This window comes from Panthera leo, chromosome E1 (genome assembly GCF_018350215.1).
Source record: "Panthera leo isolate Ple1 chromosome E1, P.leo_Ple1_pat1.1, whole genome shotgun sequence".
Taxonomy (NCBI): Eukaryota; Metazoa; Chordata; class Mammalia; order Carnivora; family Felidae; genus Panthera; species Panthera leo.
This window is the reverse complement of record NC_056692.1, coordinates 43,474,753-43,497,955: the sequence shown is the minus strand read 5'-3', so window position 1 is coordinate 43,497,955 and position 23,203 is coordinate 43,474,753. Positions and strand designations below refer to the sequence as shown.

The following is a 23,203-nucleotide window of genomic DNA, read 5'->3' as shown; positions in this document are numbered from 1 at the left end:
AGCTCTCACCTGGGGCCGGTGGGACGGGACGATGGGGGCGGGGCGGGGGCGGGCCCCGGGCGGCGGCCCCACCCGCGACGGGGGCGGGGCGAGGCCGGCGGGGCCAATGGGGCGGGGGGCTCACCGCCCGGGGGGGGGGCCTCCAGCGTCGCTCCCTCCCCCACCCCCGCTCCGCCCCGCCCGGGTTTAAAGCCCCACGGGCGGCTGGTGGCGGCGCTGCGAGCGCTGAGCGGCGCGAGGAGATGCGACAGGGCGCCGCGCCGCCGGCACCATGCGCCCCCCGCCCGCGCTGGCCCTGGCCGCGCTCTGCCTGCTGGCGCTGCCCGCCGCCGCCGCCGCCTACTTCGGGTCAGTGCCCGCCGCGCCCCTGGCCCGCGTCCCCGGCCCGCCGGCCTCCCCTCCTCCGGCTAGAGCGGGGCCAACTTTTCCCTCCCGCTGGCCCTGGCCGCCTTGGGAACCTCGAACTCAGACCTTAGCCCCCGGCGGGCCCCGGTCCCGGCCGGCTGTCGGAGTTCGCGCCCCGAGCTCGGTCTCTGGCTTTCCCCCCCTCCCCGCTCAGGCCCCGATCGCACCTTCTGGTGTCCCACTCTCCGTCCTCTTCGCCGCCGCTCTTCCCACCCCGCCCTGTCCGAGACCACATCCCGCCTGCTTCGCGCGGTCTCGGACCCCCGCCCGAGCTCCCGGACTCTGCACAGCTTTCGGACCCCGGCCCCATCTTCCCCGCGCACCCAGTCCCTGCGGGTCCAGGCGTCCCTCCCGCGCGCTCTGATGCCCTCGCTGGATCCTCACTCTGTGCCCTGTCTGCTTGTAACCTGGTCTCCGTCCAGCCACAGTCCTCGCCTCGGGCTCTCTCTCCACCCTCTCTCTGCCCTTCCCCCTGTAGAATGGAGACCCTGCGGGCTGCGTGGCTGGGCGGGGTGGGGTGTTACCCCGGCCGGGGGAGGGGATCGCGCGGATACCGGGGGGACGCGGACCTGCGGACCCCGGGCAGTGTCAGCTGGAGATGCAGGAGGGAACCTTCCGCTAGGGAAGCCCAACCAAATCTCAGCCCCGGCGTCGGGTGAATTCCGGGGAGAACGACCGAGCGTCAGAAGGGAGGAGGCGTACGTGATTGGAAAAGGAGGATCAGAGTTGGGGGGACACCTGGGGAGAGAGCCGCGGGAGTGGCGGCTGAATGCAGTGCGAGTTACAGGGCAATTGTCCCTTCTCTCTGACCCTCCTTCTCTGACCCAGGGACCTGGGTGGGAGGTGGGGTCGTGGCTGCCAAGGCGCTTCCCTGACCTCCACCCACAGCTCGCTCCAAATGTGTACGGTCTGTGACTTTAATCTTGTCACTTTTTGTGATCTTCACTCCAAATCAGGGTGAGGTTTACAGTCTGACTAAAGCGAAGGCAATGAAACACCAAGCCAGTGACCTGCCACAGACTGTTCTTAAGGACCTGCCAGAGAGGGCGAGTAAGGATCTGAGAAGTCCCTGCACAGGCCCATCTAAGGGCTGTGGGCTAATTTCCGGGTCATGACCCCTGGTTAAAACGTGCCTTGGCTGTGAGCAGGGGGCCTCTCCTGAAATATAATGGGTGGGGGTAGGCAGGTCAGCCCAGACCCTAGGTCTGAGCTCAGCTTGCTGGTGACCTGGGAAGACCAGTCTCTGGGCCTCGGTGACCTCATTTGTACAAAGAAGGGGCTGAGCTGGATAGAACTGAGCTCTATTTCCGCACTGAGAACAGTGTACCAACCTGTATGCCAATGACTTCAGGCTTGAAGTCACAGTTGTTGCCTCAGCAGGCAGGATATAATCCTGCTACTTGCTAGCTGTGTGCTCTTGGCCAAGTCACTTAACCTCTCTGTGTTTCGGTTTCTCATCTGTAAAATGAGGAGAAGAGTGCCTATTTTGTATGAGCATTCTGTGCATTAGTACATGTAAAGCACCTAGGACAGTATCTGGCACATAGTAAATGCTCAACTAATGCCAGCAATTATTATTAGTATAGAGATTGGGCATAGTCTCTTGATATCCCGGCCCTGACAGGGGTTTCTGAGCTGGGATGGAGAACAGGAGGACGAATGTCCCTGCATCCTCTTGGACCCCAGCTCATTTCCACAATTGTTTGTCTGGGTTTGGGGGTCGGAGATGGGGCGAGGGCCAGATGGGGTGAGAGGGGAGGGGCTCCAGGAGACCTGGACCAGCCTGGCTGGTGTGGTTTGAAAGGGAAAGGAGTTTGTAGCAGTGCACAGGGGTAGAATTTGAGACTTGTGAGCGGGGGGGGGGGGGGGGGGGGGGGGCAGCCTTGGAAATCGGGGTGGGAGGGCATGGTTGATTAGGCCTGGGTTGGGGTTGAGAGGGATCATGTGAGTATTGGAGCCACTTCTTCCAGGTCATGAACCCATCTAGGCAAAGCTGACCAAATAGACTCAAGCCCCCACCATCCCAGTGTGGGGAACTGGACAAATACTTAGAGAATAAGCTAAAACTGAGGCTTTGCCCTATTATGTGTTTAGTCTCAGAGACCGGACAGGATTCAGCCTGAGTTCCCACTGAGGAAGCCCTAGTGTGACTCAGTCAGGCCAGATTTTCCAGCTTCCCATCAGAATTTGCTCTCTGGAAGGAATCTGGTATCAGTCATCCACACCATAGTGAGAATGAGAGGCAATCTGCTTCTCCTTTCTCCAGGTCATTTGCATTTGAAATCTCATTTCTGATTATAAGATGAAGTGTTTGGGCATTTGATAAAAGGAAATTCAGGGGCGCCTGGGTGGCTTAGTTGGTTAAGCGGCCGACTCTCGATTTCAGCTCAGGTCATGATCTCATGGTTTGTGAGTGCGAGCCCCATGTCGGGCTCTGCACTGACAGCACAGAGCCTGTTTGGGATTCTCTGTTTCCCTCTCTCTCTGCCCCACCCCAGCTTGCTCTCTCTATCTCTCTCTCAAAATAAATAAACATTAAAAAAAAAAAAAGAAAAAAAATTCAAACATCAGGAGAGCAGGTGAGGCCAATCTTCTTGGGGTCTTTGAAATCATAGAATCATAGATTTAAGAGTTGAAAGTGTCCCAGAAGCATCTGGGGTCCAACTCCCTGTTTCAAACAGGTCATGTATTATTATTTCCATTTTTCAAATGAGGCAGCCATCATCCCCCAAACCACAGTAAGCCAGCAATTGCTTCTGGGGCTTTTGTATGAACCCAGAGCTGAATTGTGGTCATGCTGATAATGCCCTAATAACTAGTGTTTCAGTTTACAAATCACTTTCTCATACGGCCTCTCTCTCTCTCATCTGATTCCCAGAGCCATTCTAAAGGTATACAGGATGCTGTAAATAGTTCCCTAAAGGAAACCGAGGGTCAGGAAAGTTTAGTGATTCACCCTATGTCACACAGCAGGATAGAGGCAGGATAGACACCAGGTTCTGCCTCCAGTCTGGGCTCTTTGCCCTCCAAGCAAGAGTCTCCAGAGCTAATACTGTGTGACCATCCAGGGGAATGGCAGACACAAGGAGCTGGAGGGGGTAAGGGGTGGAGGGCAGCCCCCTCCCCTGCTTGGTCACTTAGGTCACTGCCTCCAAGGTCTATGGCACCTGGAGGTCCTAGATTTCCTAATTCTTTAAATTTTTTTTAACGTTTATTTAATTTTGAGAGACAGAGGCAGAGCACGAGCAGGGGAGGGGCAGAGAGAGAGAGGGGGGACACAGAATCAGAAGCAGGCTCCAGGCTCTGAGCTGTCAGCACAGAGCCCGACGCGGGGCTCGAGCTCACGGACCGTGAGATCATGACCTGAGCTGAAGTCAGACGCTTAACCGACTGAGCCACCCAGGCTCCGTGTGGTTCCCTAACTCTAATGGGCTGAACCTGGCCTGGAAGTCTAGGATGACTCAAGAGCTTCTATGTTGGCTTGGATGGCTTGGAAATTCTGCAAATATTAACTTGTGTGGTGTTTTATAAATGAACATGCACTGTATCATGTGAAAAGTGGCTTTGTAAGCAGAAGTCGTTCCTGTGGATGCACCTTTTCAAATCCTGGTTGACTTTGGGGGTGCCTTTTAAAATGTGTGATCCCTGCATTACTTGGGTTTCTTTCCTCTCTAGGGATGATACAGAGAAGTTTATGAAAGCACAGGCTTTGGAATCAGCTAGACCTGAGTTGAAATCCCAGCCTCCTGTCTTGCTGGCTGTACGACTCTGGGTGAATGTCTTAACCTTGCTGAGCTATGGGTGATAAAATACCTACCTTAAAGACTGATGCAAGGCTTAATTGAGACGATGAATGAAAGGGCCTGATTGGGTGCCTGTACAGGCTCACTTTGGGTGGTGGCTGGCCCTCCAACCATCTTCTTGGGTTGTAGAGGTGTCATCATTGTTAAGAGGCAGGACACAAACTTAACCCCCCCCCCCATCAACATTACATACAGTAAAATGCAAACATCCTAAGTGCACAGTTTGGATTCTAACAGATGTATACCCTGTGTGCCCACCCCACAACTACTAAATGGAACATTTCCATCCGCCCAAAGGATCCCTAGGCTCCTTTGCAATCAACCCTCCCCCACCAGCCTCAGACCATCACTTCTCTGCTTCTGGTCTTATAGATTTGTTTTGCCCGTTGAAGTTCATACAAGCGGAATCATACGGGGTATAGCTTTTGTGTCTGAATTCTTTTGCTTACAATAATGCTTTTGAGATTCACCCATGTTAGGCATATCAGTAGGATATCCCCCCCCCCTTTTTTTTGTCACTGAGTAGTATTCCACTGTATGGATATACTATAATTTGTTTATCCATTTGCCAGCTGAGAGACATTGGTATTGTTTCCAGCTTGGGGCTATTCCAAATGCTGTAAGCGTTTGTGTACATGTAAGTATGCGGGCATATGTTTTTATTTCTCTTGGATAAATACCTAGGGCCTGACTGTTGGGTCGTATGGTATGCCTGTGTTTAACTTTATAAGGAACAGCCAAATAGTATTCCAAAGTGAACGATACTGTTTCACACAGTAATGTATGAGCGTTCCGATTACTCCATACTCTTGTCAGCTATTGTTCATCTTTTAAAAAACATTTTTAAATGTTTATTTACTTAGTTTGAGGTGGGGAAGGGCAGAGAGAGAGGGGGAGAGAGAATCCCAAGCAGGCTCTGAACTGTCAATGCAGAGCCTGACATGGGGCTCGAACTCACGAACCGCGAGATCCTGACCAGAGCCGAAACCAAGAGTTGGACGCTTAACAGACTGAACCACCCAGGTGCCTCCCTGTCCATCTTAATTTTGGCCATTTTAGTGGATAGGTACTTACTGCTATCACATTGTGGTCTTAATTTGCATTTTCCCACTGATGAATGGTGTATTGCACATTTTTTCATGTACATGGTAATCATTTGGCTATCTTTTTCATTGGGTAATTTGTCTTTTTATTATTGATTTGTAAGAGTTCTTTGTATATTTTGGATACAGGTCCTTGATCAGAAAGTATCGGCAATATTTCATCCCTATCTGTGGCCTGCTTTTTTCTTTTCTTTTTTTAAAAATATATTTTATAATGTTTATTTATTTTTGAGACAGAGACAGAGCATGAATGGGGGAGGGTCAGAGAGAGGGAGACACAGAATCTGAAGCGGGCTCCAGGCTCTGAGCTGTCAGCACAGAGCCCGACGCAGGGCTCAAACTCACAAACCGTGAGATCATGACCTGAGTCAAAGTCGGACGCCCAACCGACTGAGCCACCCAGGAGCCCCTGCCTTTTTATTTTCTTAGGAAGAATATAAGTTCTTAATTTTGAGGAAGTACAATTTTCATCTTCTTATGTGCTCTGTGCTTTTTTCGTGTCCTATCCACGAGATCTCTGTCTACTCAGAGGCTGTAAACGTTTCCTCTTATATTTTCTTCTAGAAACTTTATAGTTTAAGCTCTTAACACTTATGTCTATTGTTTCTTTCTTTTTTCCTTTTTTTTGGGGGGGGCACAAGTGAGCAAGGGGCAGAGAGAGACAGAGACAGAGAGGGAGAGATTGAGAAATGGGGGTCACCTGAAGTGGGGCCCGAGCTCACCTGATGAGGGACTCAAACTCATGAACTGTGAGATCATGACCTGAGCCAAAGTCAGAAGCTTAACCAACTGAGCCACCTCTGTTGTCACTTTTTGGTACATATTAATTGATTCAATATATGAGGTCCTATTTCTGGGCTCTCTATTCCATTCCACTAATCTATATATTTATCCTTATGCCAATACCATACAGTCTTGATTATAGTAGCTGTGTAGTAGGTGTTGAAGCCAAGTTCTCTCTTTTTAAAATTGTTTTGGCTATTCTCGGTCCTTTGCGTTTCCACATAAATTTTGAATACACTTTTTAAGTTTATTTATTTATTTTGAGAGAGAGTGCGAGCTTGAGTGGGGGAGGGGCAGAGAGAGGGGGAGAGAAAGAATCCCAAGCAGGCTCCGCATCATCAGCACAGAGCCTGACACAGGGCTCGAACCCACAAACTGTGAGATCATGACCGAGCCGAAGTCAAGAGTCGGATGCTTAACTGACTGAGTGACCCAGGCGCCCCTCCACATAAATTTTGGAATCAGCTTGTCAGTGTCTATAGGAAAGCCTGCTGGGATTTTGTCTGGGATTGCCCTGAACCTATAAATCAATTTATAGAAAGAACTGATCTTCTAACAATATTGAATTTGCTGATTTATAAACAGGCGTATCTCTTTATCGGGGGCTTTTAAATTGTATTGCAGCAATATTTTGCAATTTTCAGTACGCAGTTCTTGCGAATAATTTAAAAAGATGTATTCCTACGTGTTTTTTATATTTGGATGGTATTGTTTTCATTTGAAAACATTTTTAGAAGTTGATTGGGTCCTGAGGAAAACAGGGTTGGAGGGAAGAAAGGGTAGAAGAAATTTTACTGCTTTGGGGTGTTGGATTGAAAGGCAAACATCACTGATAAGAATCATTGTGTTTGGGGAAGGAATTTAGGCCGGCTTCTCTCTGGCTAAGCTGTAACCCCTCCCAACCCCCCCCCCCCCCAAGTTGGGCTGTGCCGCTGGGCTCAGGGTCAAACCAGCCTCTTCATGGATAGTGATGGATTTTCTAAGGCTCAGGAGGGCAGGCAAGGCAGGGGGACTCCTGGGCTGGAACCCCCTAAGGAAGAGAGCCTGGTGCCTTTAGGATTCTGTGATCAGGTAGAAGTTGGGCTCGGGAGGAGGTGGGCCGGGTGCTGTGAAGGTGAACCCCACCGTGGCATCAGCCTAAGCAGGGAGAGAGGCAGCCCAAGGCCCTGCCACAGCGTAAGGAGCACTGGACTTGGAGTCACACAGATTGAATTCCAATCTTCTATCCAAAGGTTCATTAACTGTGACCCAGGGCAAGTCAGTTAACTGTTCTAACCGCAGTTTTCTCATCTATAAAATGGGCGAATCCTTACCTTGCAGGGTTATTGTGACAGTTAAATGAGCATATATAAAAGTGCTGAAATGCTGTCTATGTATGAGGAGTTCAAGAAATCGAGCAATCTGGTCTTAGAGCCTCCCAAGTTAAGGAGCCTCTTCGGTTCCTTTCTCCCTTCATCTTTGCCCTCGTCATTGTATAATGTGACTCCTTTCTGTGCTCAGCATTTTATGTGCATGATCTCATTTAACCACTGTGACATCCCAGGAGGTGGTGCTGGAATAATTATCTTCATATAGGTGAGAGGGGAACAAAGCTCGGAGAGGCCAAGTGCCTTGCCCAAAGTCGCCTGGCACCAAAACTGGAATTCTAGCTTGTCAGAATCCAGAGCCAACCTCGTCCTCCCTGCCTCATGTTGACCTGGGGCTTGACGAGGTCTGCCTCCCTCTGGGTGGTTCTGACCCTTGAGGCCCTCCATTCCATCACCCATACCCTTCACCTGGCATATGCCCTGGGCATCTCTTGCACTGCGTGTCTTAAACTCTTGTTTTGTTGTCCGTTTTCTTTTCCACGTGCTTGTGTCTTCAACTCACGCATAGCTCCCTTTAGGCAAGGGTCTTGGGGGCCCTGTTTTTGGCTGAGTCTCCCACAGTTCCTGGCATTGCCTCATGGTGTTCAGTGAATGTCCAAATGGGCAGCCCCTCTCCCTTTCGCTGGCCCTTCCTCTCCCCCAGAACCTTCCTCTGCCCCATCATGTTTGCTCTTTCTTCTGCTTACACTTGACTCTCTTGAGCACACACTACTTGGTCATGACCTGGCCTCTGTCAGGATGGGAAGTAGAAACAAAGCAGAAAGCAGAGACTTGCCTCATTCAGACTCCAGAAGTCAGCCACAGCGGGCCTTCCATGGGAATCCTGGTGGCAGCTGAGATGGGTTGGGGGATGGGACAGACCCCCTCACTGGAGCGATGAAGACCCAAGGGGGAGGGTGGAGAGTCTCAAAGAGCCAGAATATTCTTAAACCACCATGTTCAGAGTCCTGGAAATTATTTCCTTCCTTCCTTCCTTCCTTCCTTCCTTTCTCTCTCACTCTCTCTCTTTCCTTCTTTCTTTCTTTCTTTCTTTCTTTCTTTCTTTCTTTCTTTCTCCTTTTCTTTCCTTCCATAAACTCTATGCCCAATATGGGGCTTGTACTCACAACCCAGAGTTACATGCTCTATCCACTGAGCCAGCCAGGTGCCCCCAGAGTCCTGGAAATTCTAGAGAGACTGGTTTTAGGGCGAGAGCAGAGAAGGTCTGCTTTCTTGACAGTTACATTCCCTTTAATGCCAGGTCATGTCAGAATTCAAGAATTTTTAATTATTAGAGAGACAATATAATGCATATGCCATGTCTAGGGCAGGACCCCATAATCAGACACTTTACTTTTTTGCAGAAAAACATCTGCATGTGGGGATAAATAAAGACCATAAATACTCTCATTTTGGTTCAGGTCAGGACTCGCTGCCATATGAATTCACCATAACTGCACCAAAGTTTGTAGTCGTCTGAGCTTTCTGGGGTTGGAATTGTGGATAAAGGTTTGTAACCTGTGGTAAACTTTTAGCACGTGTCACCTCTAGAGGTTGTGCCAGCTGAGTTCTATTTATTATTATTTTTTGAAATATAATTTATTGTCAGGTTGGCTAACATACAGTGTATACAGTGTGCTCTTGGTTTTGGGGGTAGATTCCCGTGATTCAGTGCTTACATATGATACCCAGCGCTCATCCCAACAAGTGCCCTCCTCAAAGCCCATCCCCCATTGCCCCCCCCCGCCCCCCATCAACCCTCAGTTTGTTCTCTGTATTGAAGAGTCTCTTATGGTTTGTCTCCCTCCCTCTCTGTTTGAAACTACTTTTTCCCCTTCCCTTCCCCCGTGGTCTTCTGTTAAGTTTCTCAAGTTCCACATAGGAGTGAAAACGTATGATATCTGTCTTTCTCTGACTGACTTATACCATCCAGTTCCATCCATGTTGTTGCAAATGGCAGGATTTCATTCTTTCTCATTGCCAAGTAGTACTCCATTGTATATATAAACCACATCTTCTTCTTTTTTTAAAATTTTTTAATGTCTTATTTATTCTTAAGAGAGAGAGAGAGAGAGAGAGAGAGAGCAGGAGCAGGTGAGCGGCAGAGAAAGAGAGAGAGAGGGAGACAAAGACTCCGAAACAGGCTCCAGGCTCTGAGCTGTCAGTACAGAGTCCGATGCGGGGCTCGAACTCACAGACTGTGAGACCATGACCTGAGCCGAAGTCGGACACTCAACCGACCGAGCCACCCAGGCACCCCCGACATCTTCTTTATCCATTCATCAGTTGATGGACATTTGGGCTCTTTCCATACTTGGGCTATTGTTAAAAGCGCTGCTATAAACATTGGGGTACACGTACCCCTATGCATCAGAAAGATTTGGGCCAATTCTTGTCTGGTTCTCACTGGGTATCACAGGGAGGCTTCAGCTGCCTGGCACAACTCGTCCCCAGGAACTGAGGTTGAGAGGGAACAGACCGGCTCTCCCACTCTCCTCAGGGGCTGCGCCGGCAGCCAGAGGATTCGGGGTCTGACTGACCAAGGCTGGGGGGCCCTGAGATCTGGCTCTGGGGAGAGCACGCATCAGTGATCCGAGTCTGAGAGCCGCGCCTTCCCAGTGCCTGCAGGGCCGAGCTTGGGAAGGTTGGGGTGTGGGGTGGCCCCTGCAGCTTTGGAGTGAGACCCAGGGAGGAGGACAAGGGTGTGGGAGTGGGGGCGGGGCAGGCTGAGGGACAGCCTGGAGCTACACGCCCCACCTGGGGTTGGACATCTAAGGGATTTATGCGGCCTTCAGGTGTCTGAGGAGCACCCGCTTGGGGTAGAGGATCTGAGCTGGGGATGGGGGACCGCCGGCTATGAGAAACCAGGACCTCTGCCAAGGGGCTTACAGCCTACTTGGAGAGACCTGTCTGCAGCTGTGAGGAGGAAGAAAAAAGTGTCAACCAGGCAGAACTAAGGGTGTTATATTTGTAAAAATGAGAGAAGACAAAAAAAGGGGATGGTTAGAGAGACAGAGATGGGGCTGGCAAGTAAGGAGGGCTTCCTGGAGGAGGCAGATAAGCATTAGAGCATGCTGGCAATGGACGGGGCCTTAGGATCACCTTTCCTATTCCTTGCATTGTGAGTCAAGTGTTGAAAAGGGCCGTGGCCATAAAAGAGTCCAGGGGATCCGGGAGGGCTTTGGGACTGGGAGAGGCGTCCCAGGCAGGGGTTACAGCGTGAAGGAGGGCTTGGAGCCATTCCAGCATGGAGCGGACTGTGGTAGCCAAGACTGGCTACCCTGAGGGGAGGGACCCCCCTGCTACAGCCGTGGCTGGCCCTGAGTCCAGAACAGTCCAAGGTGGGAAGTTGTTCTGGTCCTGCCCCGGGGGGGGGGGGGGGGTCCCTGCTCTGTTCCCGAGGAAGCCCCTTACACCTTCATCCCGAGCGCTGTCCTGACCACTCTGGGGTTCCCTGGGCACACTTAGGGAGTGGCTCCTTCACCAGGTCGGGAGGCTGCTGCTCCCCTTGGAGCTGAGAGGGGAGGTGTGGGGTGTGGACCATCCCTGGGCCCTGCGGGGGGACAAATGGACATCTCTTCCTGGAGCAGGCTGCGAACAGTGGAACTCTCCTCCTCACACAGTGATCACGCGCAGGGCTTTCCCCCAGGGGTCTGGCCCTTCCAGGGTGCCCAGCCCGGCCTGAGCCTGCCTGCCTGTCCGTGGGGCAGAGGGTGACCCCTCAAGAGCCTGCCAAGCTGGTTAGTTGGTCAACTTACTATGGTTCAATAACTTGGCCGAAGTTACCCAACCCTGGAAGCAGGGTTTCATGGTGGGCAGAACTGGGTGGGGGCGTTGCTCGCCCCAAGGAGAGACTCAACGACTACTTGCTTTTCCCTAAAGCCTCCGTCCCATGTTCCCTAAACTGCTCCTCCCCTGGGTCAGGGCTGGGCCTGTGAACCCAAGAAGCTGGGGGAGCCTGTCTTAAAGCTTCTAGCACCCCTTTTCTCTACCCCCTCTCTCCTTACTCCAGGCTTCCCCTTTCTCTTTAGCTTCTTCATGATCCCAGACCCTCTCCTTTGATCCTCCTTCTATCTAGCAAAGTATGTTCTCAGGCACTAGAATTATATCAGACTCTCACACTTTAGTATGAATAGGCAGGCCACTTCTCTAAGCTTTATTTCTGATTTTTAGCCAAACAGAAACCGAGCATACATCTCTCCTCCCTTTAGCTGCCCAGGGGCTCAGAGGAGTCCTGACCAGATTGCCTTCCTTTCAAAGCAACCTGTCTTGTGTTCCTTTCATCCTAGACATTTGCTGCGGTGGTGACTGAGTTTTGCTTCCTTGAAGTGCTATGTTGAAACTGAAAGCAGAAACTGCCAGGCTTGACAGAAACAATCAGGAGACCCGGGGCACAGTCCTAGTCCCGCTGTGAACCCAGTGGGTCACCTTGGACAATAAATATTACATGAACTCCCAGGGCACCAGACAGAGCAAAGCAGAGACCTACACTTGGCAAACCCCTTGCCCTCCTGCCTGCCCCCAGAAGCCTCTGGAATACCTCCCAGGAGTCCTCAGGGCAGAACCTCTGGACCTGGGCCATCTCAAAAGGCTTCTCCAGCCTTAAACCACAACGACTCAAATGGTGTGCATTTGCACCCAGGCAGGGAGCTGGGGGAGACGTTCCTGACCTCAGCCCCTGAGGGGGTCCTCTGCACAAGGGGACCCTCCACGGCCACTGTGCCGCCTGCCCCATGCACACCAGGGACGAAGGTTCCCCCTTCCCAGCTCTGCCTGAGCCGGAGTGGAGAGGGAGAGAGAGTCAGGAGGAGGGGGAAGCATCTCCTCCGCAGATGTTGCACTGGCCAAGCTCTGAATACCCGAGATTGTTGAGATGCAAAGCGCGCTTGCTGAATGGGCTGCTTGCTGCCCACTTAGCTCTGAGCACACGTCTCCCCGATGCCACCCTCAGCGGGCAGCCGGGTCTGCGGCTGTAAAACAGGAAGTGGAGCTGTTCTTGGAGAGACAAAGCCCACAGCTGGGCCAGGCTCTTTTCTGTCTGAGCCAGGGCTGGGCTGGGCTGGGAGACACGGCTCCGGGGATGAGCTTTAGCGGGGAGGTGGCGACCAGATTCGGTCCTCAGGGTGGGTTCACGCAGGTTGACCGGAAGTGGGGAGAGAAGCTTGGGTGTTGAAGGTACCCCCCTCTTCTGCAGAAGGACTGTCAGAGCCCCTATGCCTTCTCTTCTTGGGCCAGGCACTGCCCTCAGCAACCCTCCCCTACTGGGAAGAGATGGGTGGTGGAGAGCACAGGGGTAGGGGTGGGGAGTGTGTGTGTGTGTGTGTGTGTGTGTGTGTGTGTGTGCGCGTGTGTGTAGGGGGATTTAGTCAGGGCTGGGAGCGGTGGGCTGAGATGTTTGGGATGAAAGCTCAAAGGGAACGCTTACCATGCAAATGGCCCTGCAGCGGAAGCCTGTTATCAGGAGCATCTAATGGGGTTTTGCAGGGCCAAGGCCAATGCTTCAGGCAGGGCAAAGCTTTCCTGGTTCCCAGGCAGCTGCCCACAGTTGGCATGGTCCCTGGTGCCAGGCACAGCTCCTGGCCCCTCCAGCGAAGGGTCCAGACAGGCTGGCATTACCTGGTGCCCTGGGAAGTGCCAGCTTTGTCCTACACTACCCACCCACTCAGTCACCCACATCCTGGAACCATCAAACTTCTCAACCAGAAAAGGGGTGGGGTAGGGGTGGGGGTGGAAGAATGGAGCCTGGAGCACCCCCAAGTGATGGGAAATGCACTACAGCTGCCAGGTCTTCCCCAGCTAGCCAGGGGTGCTCCTGGGAGCTTCCTCTGCCTCCTCCCCACCCCCACCCCCAGGCCTCCTACTACAGGCAGGACAGGACTGGCCAAGGCCAGGTTCTCACCCAGATGGAGCTAAGAGTTCTGATCTCCGAGCAGCTACTGATTGTTCCATGGGGAGCTGGGCTTGTTCAAAGCCTTCTTCTCCTTCTTCTGCTTCTTGGGGCCTTGGGAAAGTCTGGAGTACTCCTGAGTGCAACCAAGTTCCTTCTAGACTGTGAGCTCCTCGAGGGCGGGAGCAGGTCCCAGCAGCCAGCTTGGCGCCTGGCACATAGCGAGTGCTCAAGAGTGCCACTTGCCTGGAGCTTACGGTGTTGGGTACTGTTCTAAGAGCTGTACAAAAGTGAACGCATTTAATCCTCCTGACAACCCTGTGAGGTAGGTACTGTGGTTATCTGTGTTTTATAGATGAGGCACAGAGAGGTGAAGTGCTTCGCCCAAGGTGGCACAACGAGTAAGAGACAGAAGTGGGACTGGGACCCAGGCAGTCTGGGCCGGTCATGGTCTCCCACTGGTCAGTGTGTATTTGTTAGATGGGATGAGCTCAGGGGCCGAGTGGATGTGCCCAAGGTCACCAGTGAGTGTGGGCAGACTGGGACCAGGCCACCCAGGCCAGAACAGCTCTGGGGGCCTGAGATCCTTGGGTCCCTCTACTCCAGCAGGTGGTGGGTGACTGTTCCAGGGTGAGCTCCATTTCCTTTCTGGGGTTTAGTGGTGACTGGGGTCCTGCGGAAGGTAACTGAAAGCAGTCTCCTGGGACACTTTCTCCAAGTCCTGGGAGAACCTTCTTTTCCTTCCTTCAAGGTCATCCCAGATGGGGCAGCTTCAGCCAAAACTGTGGATGGGGTGAGCACTAGAGAGTGAAAGGAGGGCCAGGGCAGGAGGGGCCGGGGTGCGCAGAGGAGGCCTGGGGGTGGGGGGGGGGGTAGGTGAGATGAAGTCCCCAGGGGCACCCTTGACTTTTCCCACGCTGGGTGGAGACAGGGTGGCCCCGGGAGTAGCTGTGGATGCTCTGGAGTCAAAGCCAGGGACATCTTGTTGTGTAGGGGTGGGGGCTTGTGGCCTTATTATTACACTAAGGGCTTTGGGCTAAAGGTACAGAGAGCAGAGAGTCACAGGCTGGACGCAAAGAAGGGAGGAGAATGGAGTTGGCCACATGGGGTTGTTGCTTTCTTGACAAGAGAAGAGGCGCTGGAAGTCCGCCTTGAGGAGCCCGACTGGAAGCAGGAATGGGGGAGACCAGCTGGGCTAAAGCAGATACAGCGGGGGGCGGGATGGTGTGGTCCCAGAGGGCTCAGAACCACGTGAATCAGGCAGAAGCCTGAAGGAACTCTTGTCCCACAGCCCAGAAGAGCAGCTAGCAACTTCACAACTTACTCAGCCCCTGCTCTTCAGCTCAGAACACTGACTACTTGTGTGGCTGATGGCATCTGACCTGACCACAGAGCAGTATCTTTATGAAAACAAATTTTGTCTGAATTCGTAAGACTGATGAGGCTCACTTGATCTCTTCCGGGTGTACGGCTTACTCTCATGGGGCCCGACTGACGTGTGGGCAATTAAGTTTTTGCAGAGAGGCGGGTGGGTGGGGTTCTCGGGCCTGGGGTGCCGGGGAACGTGGCTTCTTCAAGGGGAGGGGATCATGCCCACAGATCCTGAATCAGACTGGAGCCTGCAGTGCCTGGAATGCTCCTGAGGTCCGGGAAGAAGCCTTCCCTAGTAGCTGCCAAGGGAAGGGCATGTGGAGGATAGCTCACTAACACACCGGAGGAAATACGGTGTTTTCCAGATTTGATGTCCTGGCACTGTCTCGTCCAAGGAAACAGGATCCCAGCCCCGACACAGAAAATAAATAAAAGGCAAACTGGGTCCTGGAAGACCTCCCAGCTGTCTTCCTAGGTCCTGTGGGGGTCCCCAAGGCAGTGCCAGAGAGCTTTCTCTGAGAGCAGCCCTGGGCAGACCAGGGCCCATTGTGGCCTGAGGCCTCTATGCGGTTGGCTGCCTTTCCTGACCATTAATCGCTACTAAGTGTCATTACTGCTAATAAAATTAACCGACTTTATACTGGACTTCTGGGGCCATCAATCACAGGGCCTATTAAACGAAATTTAAAAAAATAGGTGCCTATGGATGGGGGAGAGGGTGTTTGCTGAGCCTGGCTCACAAGTGCAGGCGAGGCCATGCTGGTACTCCACAGCTGTCAGAAGGTCGTGATCAGTGACAGCATCCTTAGTTGGACAGCCAACTCTGGGCCTTGACACTGTACTACAGATAGGAGCGTCTAAGGCAAGAACACAGCTGCCTGTAGGAAGACTCTGGGGCCAGGGCTGAAAAGCTCCCCAAATTCTCCCTCCCACTCTCACTTCTGCTTCCCTCTATGTGTTTGGTTCTTTCTTTTTCTCTCTCTTTGGGCCAGCTTCCTCTTTTTATCTCCTGAGTTACAGGCCCCATTGCCCAAAGAAAGGAAGAGAGAGAAAGCAACCGTATGCGCTCGTCATTCCAATTCCTAATTCCCAGAGAAAGGACTGATTGGCCCAGCTTCGGTCATGTGATTCCTCATTGGTCCAATCAGTAGGCCAGAGCAGCAAGGTCATGTGGTATGAAATGGCCGACCCCATGGTATCCATGTAGCTGGGAAGAAGCAGTGGGTAGCCAACTCAACAGATGTCTGCAAGCTAAAGGTCTTAGTAAGAAGCATTCAAAGAGTGATAATAATATAGACTATATAGGATAAGATATAAGGTACCATATAGCTATAATGATATAATAGTATTGTTCTTAGAATGCCGTTTGAGACAGGCCTTGAAGGATGCACAGCCCCATTGGTCCAAACTGCCATCACTCCCTGCTTGTTCTTTCACCTGTCAATCAGCTGCTACAAGGGAGGTCCCAATTTCCAACACACAGGAACAGTGTGAGCAGCTTTCCCGCACACCAGCACCTGCTGCGGGGAGGAGGACATGTGAGGGGCTAGATGGCTCCTGCTCCCTTTGCGCCCTTCACACTGGAAGCCAGTCAGGGTGGGGCCTCCTCAGCTAGAGCTGACATCTGGACCTGCCAAGGGTCAAGCTCTAAGGGTTTCCTGCCAGGCTGCAGGGAGGGGTTTGGGTGTAGACCTAGTGGGCCGGAAATTTACCCATTTGCCCCAAGATTAATGATTAACGGGTCCCTGCCCTCACCCTGTCTAGCAGGGGAGCCTAGGGCCAGGCTGGGCCAGGAGGAGCCTGATAGCATCTGTCTCTGCTCAGGGGTTTCGGAGATATGCTCCACACTGGGTTGGCTGCATCTGATGGATTTAGAATCTACGGGCGCTTTCTGGGGGCACCTGGGGCCTGGCCAGATCCCACACTCTCCCTGGGGCAGTGTGGCATCCAGCCAGATGTCCTGGCTGGGTCAGGTGGCTCTAAACAGGAGAGCTGGGCCCTTGGTTCCACCCAGTATGTGCCTCTCTGACCACGCAGCTGGGCCAGGGCTTGCCTTGGCCGTGGCGTATAAGCAAGAGTGACAAGGGCCACATCCAAGCAGGAGCTTTAGGAGCCATCACCTGGTTTCATTTTTGCTCATTATCTTGGCCATGAGGCTGGCGTGTTCCAGAAGGCGGCTGCTTCCTCTAGCCTGGGTCTGGAATGGTATATATTCTACCCATGCTGAGGACCACCAGGGTACAGGATAGGCAACAGGAGAACCGTCTCAGAGAGCTTCTGGGGAGAGTGAAAAGGAACTCTAATGTAGTCCCTGCCTTGCTGCTCATCTGCTGTACGGCTCGGGCTAGTCACTGCCTCCTCATAAAACTGTTTCCTTATGTGGACAAAGGGAAGACTCTGCCCAGGTTAGAGAATAAAGCACCTTGCAAGAGGAAGGAATCTTGAGAAACTCTAACCGGCAGAAAGGGGAACAAGAGTGTCCCAGGCACTGTGGTGGGTACTTTCCGTACGGTCCTCCTAGCAGGCCCAGGAGGTAGAAAGGATCCTCTTTGCACTTCCCAGAGGAGAAAACCAAGGCTTCAAGGTTTACACAACTAAGAAGTGGCAGCCTGACTTCAGAATCCGTGAACTTCAGATATAGTAGAATGGCAAGACTGAGGCTGATGGCCTGATGGAAATTCATCCACCCATCGGCCAGTTTATCCATCCATCTGTTCCTTCCTTCTTTCTTTCCTTCCTTCCTTCCTTCATCCATCCAGGTATTCCCTAAGGATCCCTTTGTAACAAGCACTGAGTGGCCAGATGGTTGAAGATCTGGGAATTATGGAAACAGGCTAGGTCGGCATGGGATTACATGGGCAGCAATATAACATAAGGGAGAGAGGGATCTCAGAGAAGTTGCTGAGTGTTTGCCCACCATCTACTCCTGTCCGCCTGTCCCCTCTTAGGAACATGGCTCTACCCTCCAGGCAGCAGTCACGCTACATGAATTTTTTCCCCAAACTTTCCTGATCATAGAAGCCGCCCAAGGTATATAGTAAATACAGATTCCCAGGCTGCGCCCCAGACCAATAGAGTCAGAATTGCCAATCGTAGATTCTGGGCATCTGTATTTTTAATAAGCACCCCAGATGATTTTTATGATTGGGCAAAGTTGGGACATAGAATGGGTAACAAGAGCAGAGACTTTGGCATCTGGAAAACTTGGGCACTAGACCCTGTTACAAGCACTTGGGTTTTCTACTCTGTGAAATGGGCACATACCCCATGGGGCTGGCCTGCCTCCCAGCAGGGTATAAATGAAGCCCCCTAGGAGGTCCCTTTCCTCTTGCTTGTCCCATGTCTTCCTTCCCCCCTTCCCCCATCATGACCCCTGAGGGTCACTAGCTCCCTCTTTTGCTCTCTCTAGCCTGACCGGGCGGGAGGTCCTGACGCCCTTCCCAGGGCTGGGCACTGCTGCGGCCCCAGCACAGAGCGGGGTCCACCTGAAGCCGTGTGACCTGCTGAAGCTGTCCCGCCGACAGAAACAGCTCTGCCGGAGGGAGCCCGGCCTGGCCGAGACCCTGCAGGACGCTGCTCACCTCAGCCTGCTCGAGTGCCAGTTTCAGTTCCGACATGAGCGTTGGAACTGCAGTCTGGAGGGGAGGACAGGCCTGCTCAAGAGAGGTAGTGGGGGTGCTGGGGAGGAGGGGGTGGGGGAGGCAGGGGCTAGGGAGGACGAGGCTTGGGGAGAAGGGACAGCTGGGGAGGAGGCAGCCGAGGAGGACTGCAGAGGTGGAGGGCACTTGGGGAAGAAGGGGCTAGGGAAGATGAGGCTTGGGGAGAAGGGACAGCTGGGGACGAGGGGGGCTGGGGGGCTGGGGAGGACTGGAGAGGAGGAGGGCTGGGGAGGAGGAGGGCACTTGGGGAGAAAGGGGCTAGGGAGGAGGGGGCTGGGGGGCTGGGGAGGACTGGAGAGGAGGAGGGCTGGGGAGGAGGAGGGCACTTGGGGAGAAAGGGGCTAGGGAGGAGGGGGCTGGGGGGCTGGGGAGGACTGGAGAGGAGGAGGGCTGGGGAGGAGGAGGGCACTTGGGGAGAAAGGGGCTAGGGAGGAGGGGGCTGGGGGGCTGGGGAGGACTGGAGAGGAGGAGGGCTGGGGAGGAGGAGGGCACTTGGGGAGAAAGGGGCTAGGGAGGAGGGGGCTGGGGGGCTGGGGACAACGCCCCCATTCCTGCTCCCCTGGCCCCTGGGCCCAGGCCACGCTGCCCTTGTGAACCTAGCATAGTCCCAGTGAGAAGAGTCCTGGGAGTTAATGAGGCCCAGTCTTTCCCTCAGCTTGGGGGGAGTGGAGGAGCAGGGGAGATACGGGGAAAGAGGAGGCCCAGCCCATTCCTGGATCCCGGAGGACCCCACAGTTGAGCTGGGTGGCCCCCCAGTCCCCTCCCTCAGCCTCCTGCGCACACACACATGCACACACACGCAAAACAAGGTGCAAGAACATATAAGGGTGGAAGGCAGGGAATAGTTGGCCGAATACCCTGAGACAGGCCTGATTCAGGTGCTTACTCATGCCCGTGACTTTGTTCATCGCTTCCGTTGGTCCATCGTTTCCTCCTCCCCTTCCATTCACACCCGGCCTTCTTCCCTCCTCGCTGAGTCCTCCCACCCCTCGTTCACTAAGTGTCCGGTGAGGCTCGCAGCGAGCCAGCCACGGTGCTGGACGCCGGAGGCACCGAGCTGCACGAGACCCCCTCTGCCCTTGGAGAGCTTACAGCCCATGGGGGAAACAGGTCATCATGTGACTCTGTCACCAAGTAGCAAGGGGCTTTTACAAAAAGGCAGTGATGGGGGCAGCTAGGTGGCTCAGTCTTAAGCGTCCGACGTCAGCTCAGATGGTGATCTTGCGGTTCGTGAGTTCGAGCCCCACATGGGCTCCGCACTGACCGTGCAGAGCCTGCTTGGGATTCTCTCTCTCTCTCTCTCTCTCTCTCTCTCTCTCTCTCTCTGTCTCTCTCTCCCTCTCTCTCTGCCCCTCCCCTGCTCACACCTGTGCTCTCTCTCTCTCTCTCTCTCTCAAAATAAATAAATAAACTTAAAAGAAATAAGGCAGTGATAGTACATGGGAGGCCAGCTGCTGTCCGTGGTGGGGAAGGGCCTGGGACGGAGCTGCTGCTACTCCCCAAAGGGTGCTGCCAGCACCCAGGTGCGCTGGAGAGCGAGCGGGGGGGGGGGGCAGGTTTGCGCCACAGCCCACAAGAACACGAGAGAAGTGACCGTCCCGGAAGGGCGTGGGATGGGCAGTCTGGAGCAAGTCACGCGGGAGACTCAGGGTCACTCCGTCATTAGGTCCGCTCCACGGTAGGTAGCAGAGAGCGACATTTCAGAGGCGTCCTGAAACGCAGGGAGCCCACAGAGCATATTTCAGGGGACCGGGGGCCTCAGAAATGGGTCCAGCTGGCTCACACGCGGGCTTCGGGTCGAGATCAGCGGTTTGGCCCCCAGCTCTGCCTCTCACCAGGTGCCGAGTCGCTTCTCTTTGCATCTCAGCCTTCTCGTGTGTCCCGTAGAGTCAGGCACTCCTGTCTGCCGCCCTGGGAGCCCAGGCATACGCTCCATAGTGAATCTGAAAGTTCCGTCTAAAGGACAGCAGCTTGCAGCCCGAGTCTCAGGCGCGGGTGTCACAAGGGTGCCCCGGGCCACATCCTCAGGTCCATATGACCCTCGTCCGGCTCGTCACACCCCCCACCCCCGTCAGCTCTTCTGCCCTCAGAGGGCAAAGGGCAGCCTCTGACCCCCCCTCTCCCCCCTTCCCTCCCGGATCCCCCCCCCACCCCGGGTGCCCGGCCCAGGTTTCAAGGAGACGGCCTTCCTGTATGCAATGTCCTCTGCTGCCCTCACCCACACTCTGGCCCGGGCCTGCAGCGCCGGGCGCATGGAGCGCTGCACCTGTGATGATTCTCCGGGCCTGGAGAGCCGGCAGGCCTGGCAGTGGGGCGTGTGCGGCGACAACCTCAAGTACAGCACCAAGTTCCTGAGCAACTTCCTGGGGCCCAAGAGAGGAAGCAAAGACCTGAGGGCACGGGCAGACGCTCACAACACCCACGTGGGCATCAAGGTGAGCACGTTGCCGGGAGGCCCGAAGCCCGGCCCCAGCCAGGGTGCAGGGCCGGGGAGCCGGGTCGGCAGGAGGCCTGCCTCTGCCGTGCCCCTCAGCGCACACACAGAGCTGTCCCGGGAGGAACTTCACCCCTTCAACCAGCACACCGGTACCAAGTAGCGGGAAGTAGGGAAGGGTGCTGGGCGGCACGGCGGGCTGGGCGGTGGGTGGGAGCCAGGCTTGGGATGCGGCCGTGATGAGGCAGAAACCTGTTTGCAGAGGGGTCCCCGTGCCAGAGACTGTCCTTCCCGGACATCCTGGAAGCCAACATCGTTTGAAAACTTTGATATCTTTTGCAACATCACCTCTTCCTCCATCTTACAGATGGGACGATCGAGGAGGCCCACAGAAGGGGAGGGACTTAGCAGAGGACACACAGTAGTGGGAGGACTGGAGGGTAAAAGGTGTCTAAGCCTACCGGGACGAGAGGCTGGGAGAGGCGAGGGTTCAAGCTCTCTAGCAAATGGAGTTCTGTGTCCTCATCACTGAGTCGGAGTAAACCAGGGCTGCCGCGTTCAGTTGTGCGGGTTTTCCACTCCGCGAGAACTCTGGGCCAAGGGAGGGAGCTGGGACTGAGATCCGGCCCACATTGCTCTCCGCCAGGCGGGCACGTTGGCCCGGCGGCAGGGTGGCCTCGAGCTACTTTGCACAAAGGTGGCCTGCGGGCTAGCCTGGGTCCCATTCACCCTCTTCCCCCCATCTCTTGCCCGTCCTGCTGCCCCGCCCCCGACGGGGTCTACACTGGCCTACACCGGTGCCATGGCCCTGACCACGCCTGCTTTCCCTCTCTCCTCGCAGGCAGTGAAGAGTGGCCTCAGGACCACATGTAAGTGCCACGGTGTGTCGGGCTCCTGTGCCGTGCGCACCTGCTGGAAGCAGCTCGCCCCGTTCCGCGAGACGGGCCAGGCGCTAAAACTGCGTTATGACTCAGCTGTCAAGGTGTCCAGTGCCACCAACGAGGCCTTGGGCCGCCTGGAGCTGTGGGCGCCCGCCCGGCCGGGCAGCCCCACCAAGGGCCCGGCCCCGCGGCCCGGGGACCTGGTCTATATGGAAGACTCGCCCAGTTTCTGCCGGCCCAGCAAGTACTCGCCCGGCACGGCGGGCAGGGTGTGTTCCCGGGAGGCCAGCTGCAGCAGCCTGTGCTGCGGCCGGGGCTACGACACCCAGAGCCGCCTGGTGGCCTTCTCCTGCCACTGCCAGGTGCAGTGGTGCTGCTACGTGGAGTGCCAGCAGTGCGTGCAGGAGGAGCTCATATACACCTGCAAGCATTAGGCCTGCGGCCCGGTGTGCCAGGGGGGCGCTGCCAGGACCCCGCGGTGCTCGGCCACGTTGAGGCCCCCCAGGCAGGCGCACGTGGCGCGCACTCCTCTCCACTGGGCCTCGGCCGCCCTTCCCTCCCTCGACACCCAGCAAAGAGAGGTTGCGGGGGGACTGGAACTGAGGGTCCCCAACCACGTTGGAGCAGGAGAGCAGAGTAGGAAAGGATGCGGGGGGAATAAGGGAGACCAAAGGAGGAAGGACTGAGGGTTTTTTGAGGGGGGACCACCTCGCTGTCTCAGTTCCTCGGATGAGTGGCCTAGAGCCAGCCAGCCAGCAGGGAGCTGGGAGGCAGTGTCAGCCGGAAGCAGAGGCTGGAGCCTGGCAGGGGACAGGTCGGTCCAGCCCTCTGGCCCCGCTCAGGTGGCAGTGAGCCCCGGGGGCCACACAGCTCTGCCACCTGTGGCTTTGCTGGGCTAGAGGTGGGGGCAGGGGGCAGGGGGTGGGGGAAGGCCAGGTGGCAGGGGCTGTTTGGAGAAAGGAAGGCTTTCTGGGCTCGAGGGAGGCCAAGTCTGACACCTGCCCCGGAGCCCGGTGTACTTGATTTGGCTTTTCAAATATGCACTGAGGCGTCGTTCTTGCCTTGAGAGCTGAGTTATTCACACCCACTGGGCCCTGCTGGATAAGAGCACCAGTGAATGCAGGACTGGTAGGGAGAGCCAGCTGGTGCGCTGAGGTTGCACAGAGAGACGGTGACCCCTCGCCGTTTTCTGGGTGTGGACCTTTTAGTCCCCGCGCAGGAGAGGGTGACAGCCTTCTGGTTCGAGGCGGGGACGCAAGGAGCTCCGTTTCTCAGCCTCCCCTTAAGCCCGGTTTGATCAGCTCCCCTGTGGCTGCGCTCCACCCGTGCCGTGAGGCCCCAACACAGCTGACGGTCGTGACACAGTAGAGTCCCGAATCTGGTTACGTTTCTGCTCTTGCAGCTACTCATCTAATTAAGGTTTTTGCCCTGGGGTTACAGGCGCAGGGAAGTCTTCGCTAAGCCTGGCTCCTGGGGGGCCCCCGTCACTTACTGATGGCCCCCACTTTGGCTCCTACCTGAGGAATAGAAG

The 23,203-nt window shown here is 54.9% G+C and overlaps 1 protein-coding gene across 1 annotated transcript; it reads left to right on the top strand.

Annotated features, from left to right (window-relative positions):
* Positions 1 to 271: 271 nt before the first annotated feature.
* Positions 272 to 22,106, top strand: WNT9B (Wnt family member 9B). The gene is made up of 4 exons (XM_042916540.1): positions 272 to 348; positions 18,108 to 18,364; positions 20,527 to 20,792; positions 21,633 to 22,106. Exons 1-4 carry the CDS (start codon positions 272 to 274, stop codon positions 22,104 to 22,106), a joined length of 1,074 nt encoding a protein of 357 aa, XP_042772474.1.
* Positions 22,107 to 23,203: the final 1,097 nt, after the last annotated feature.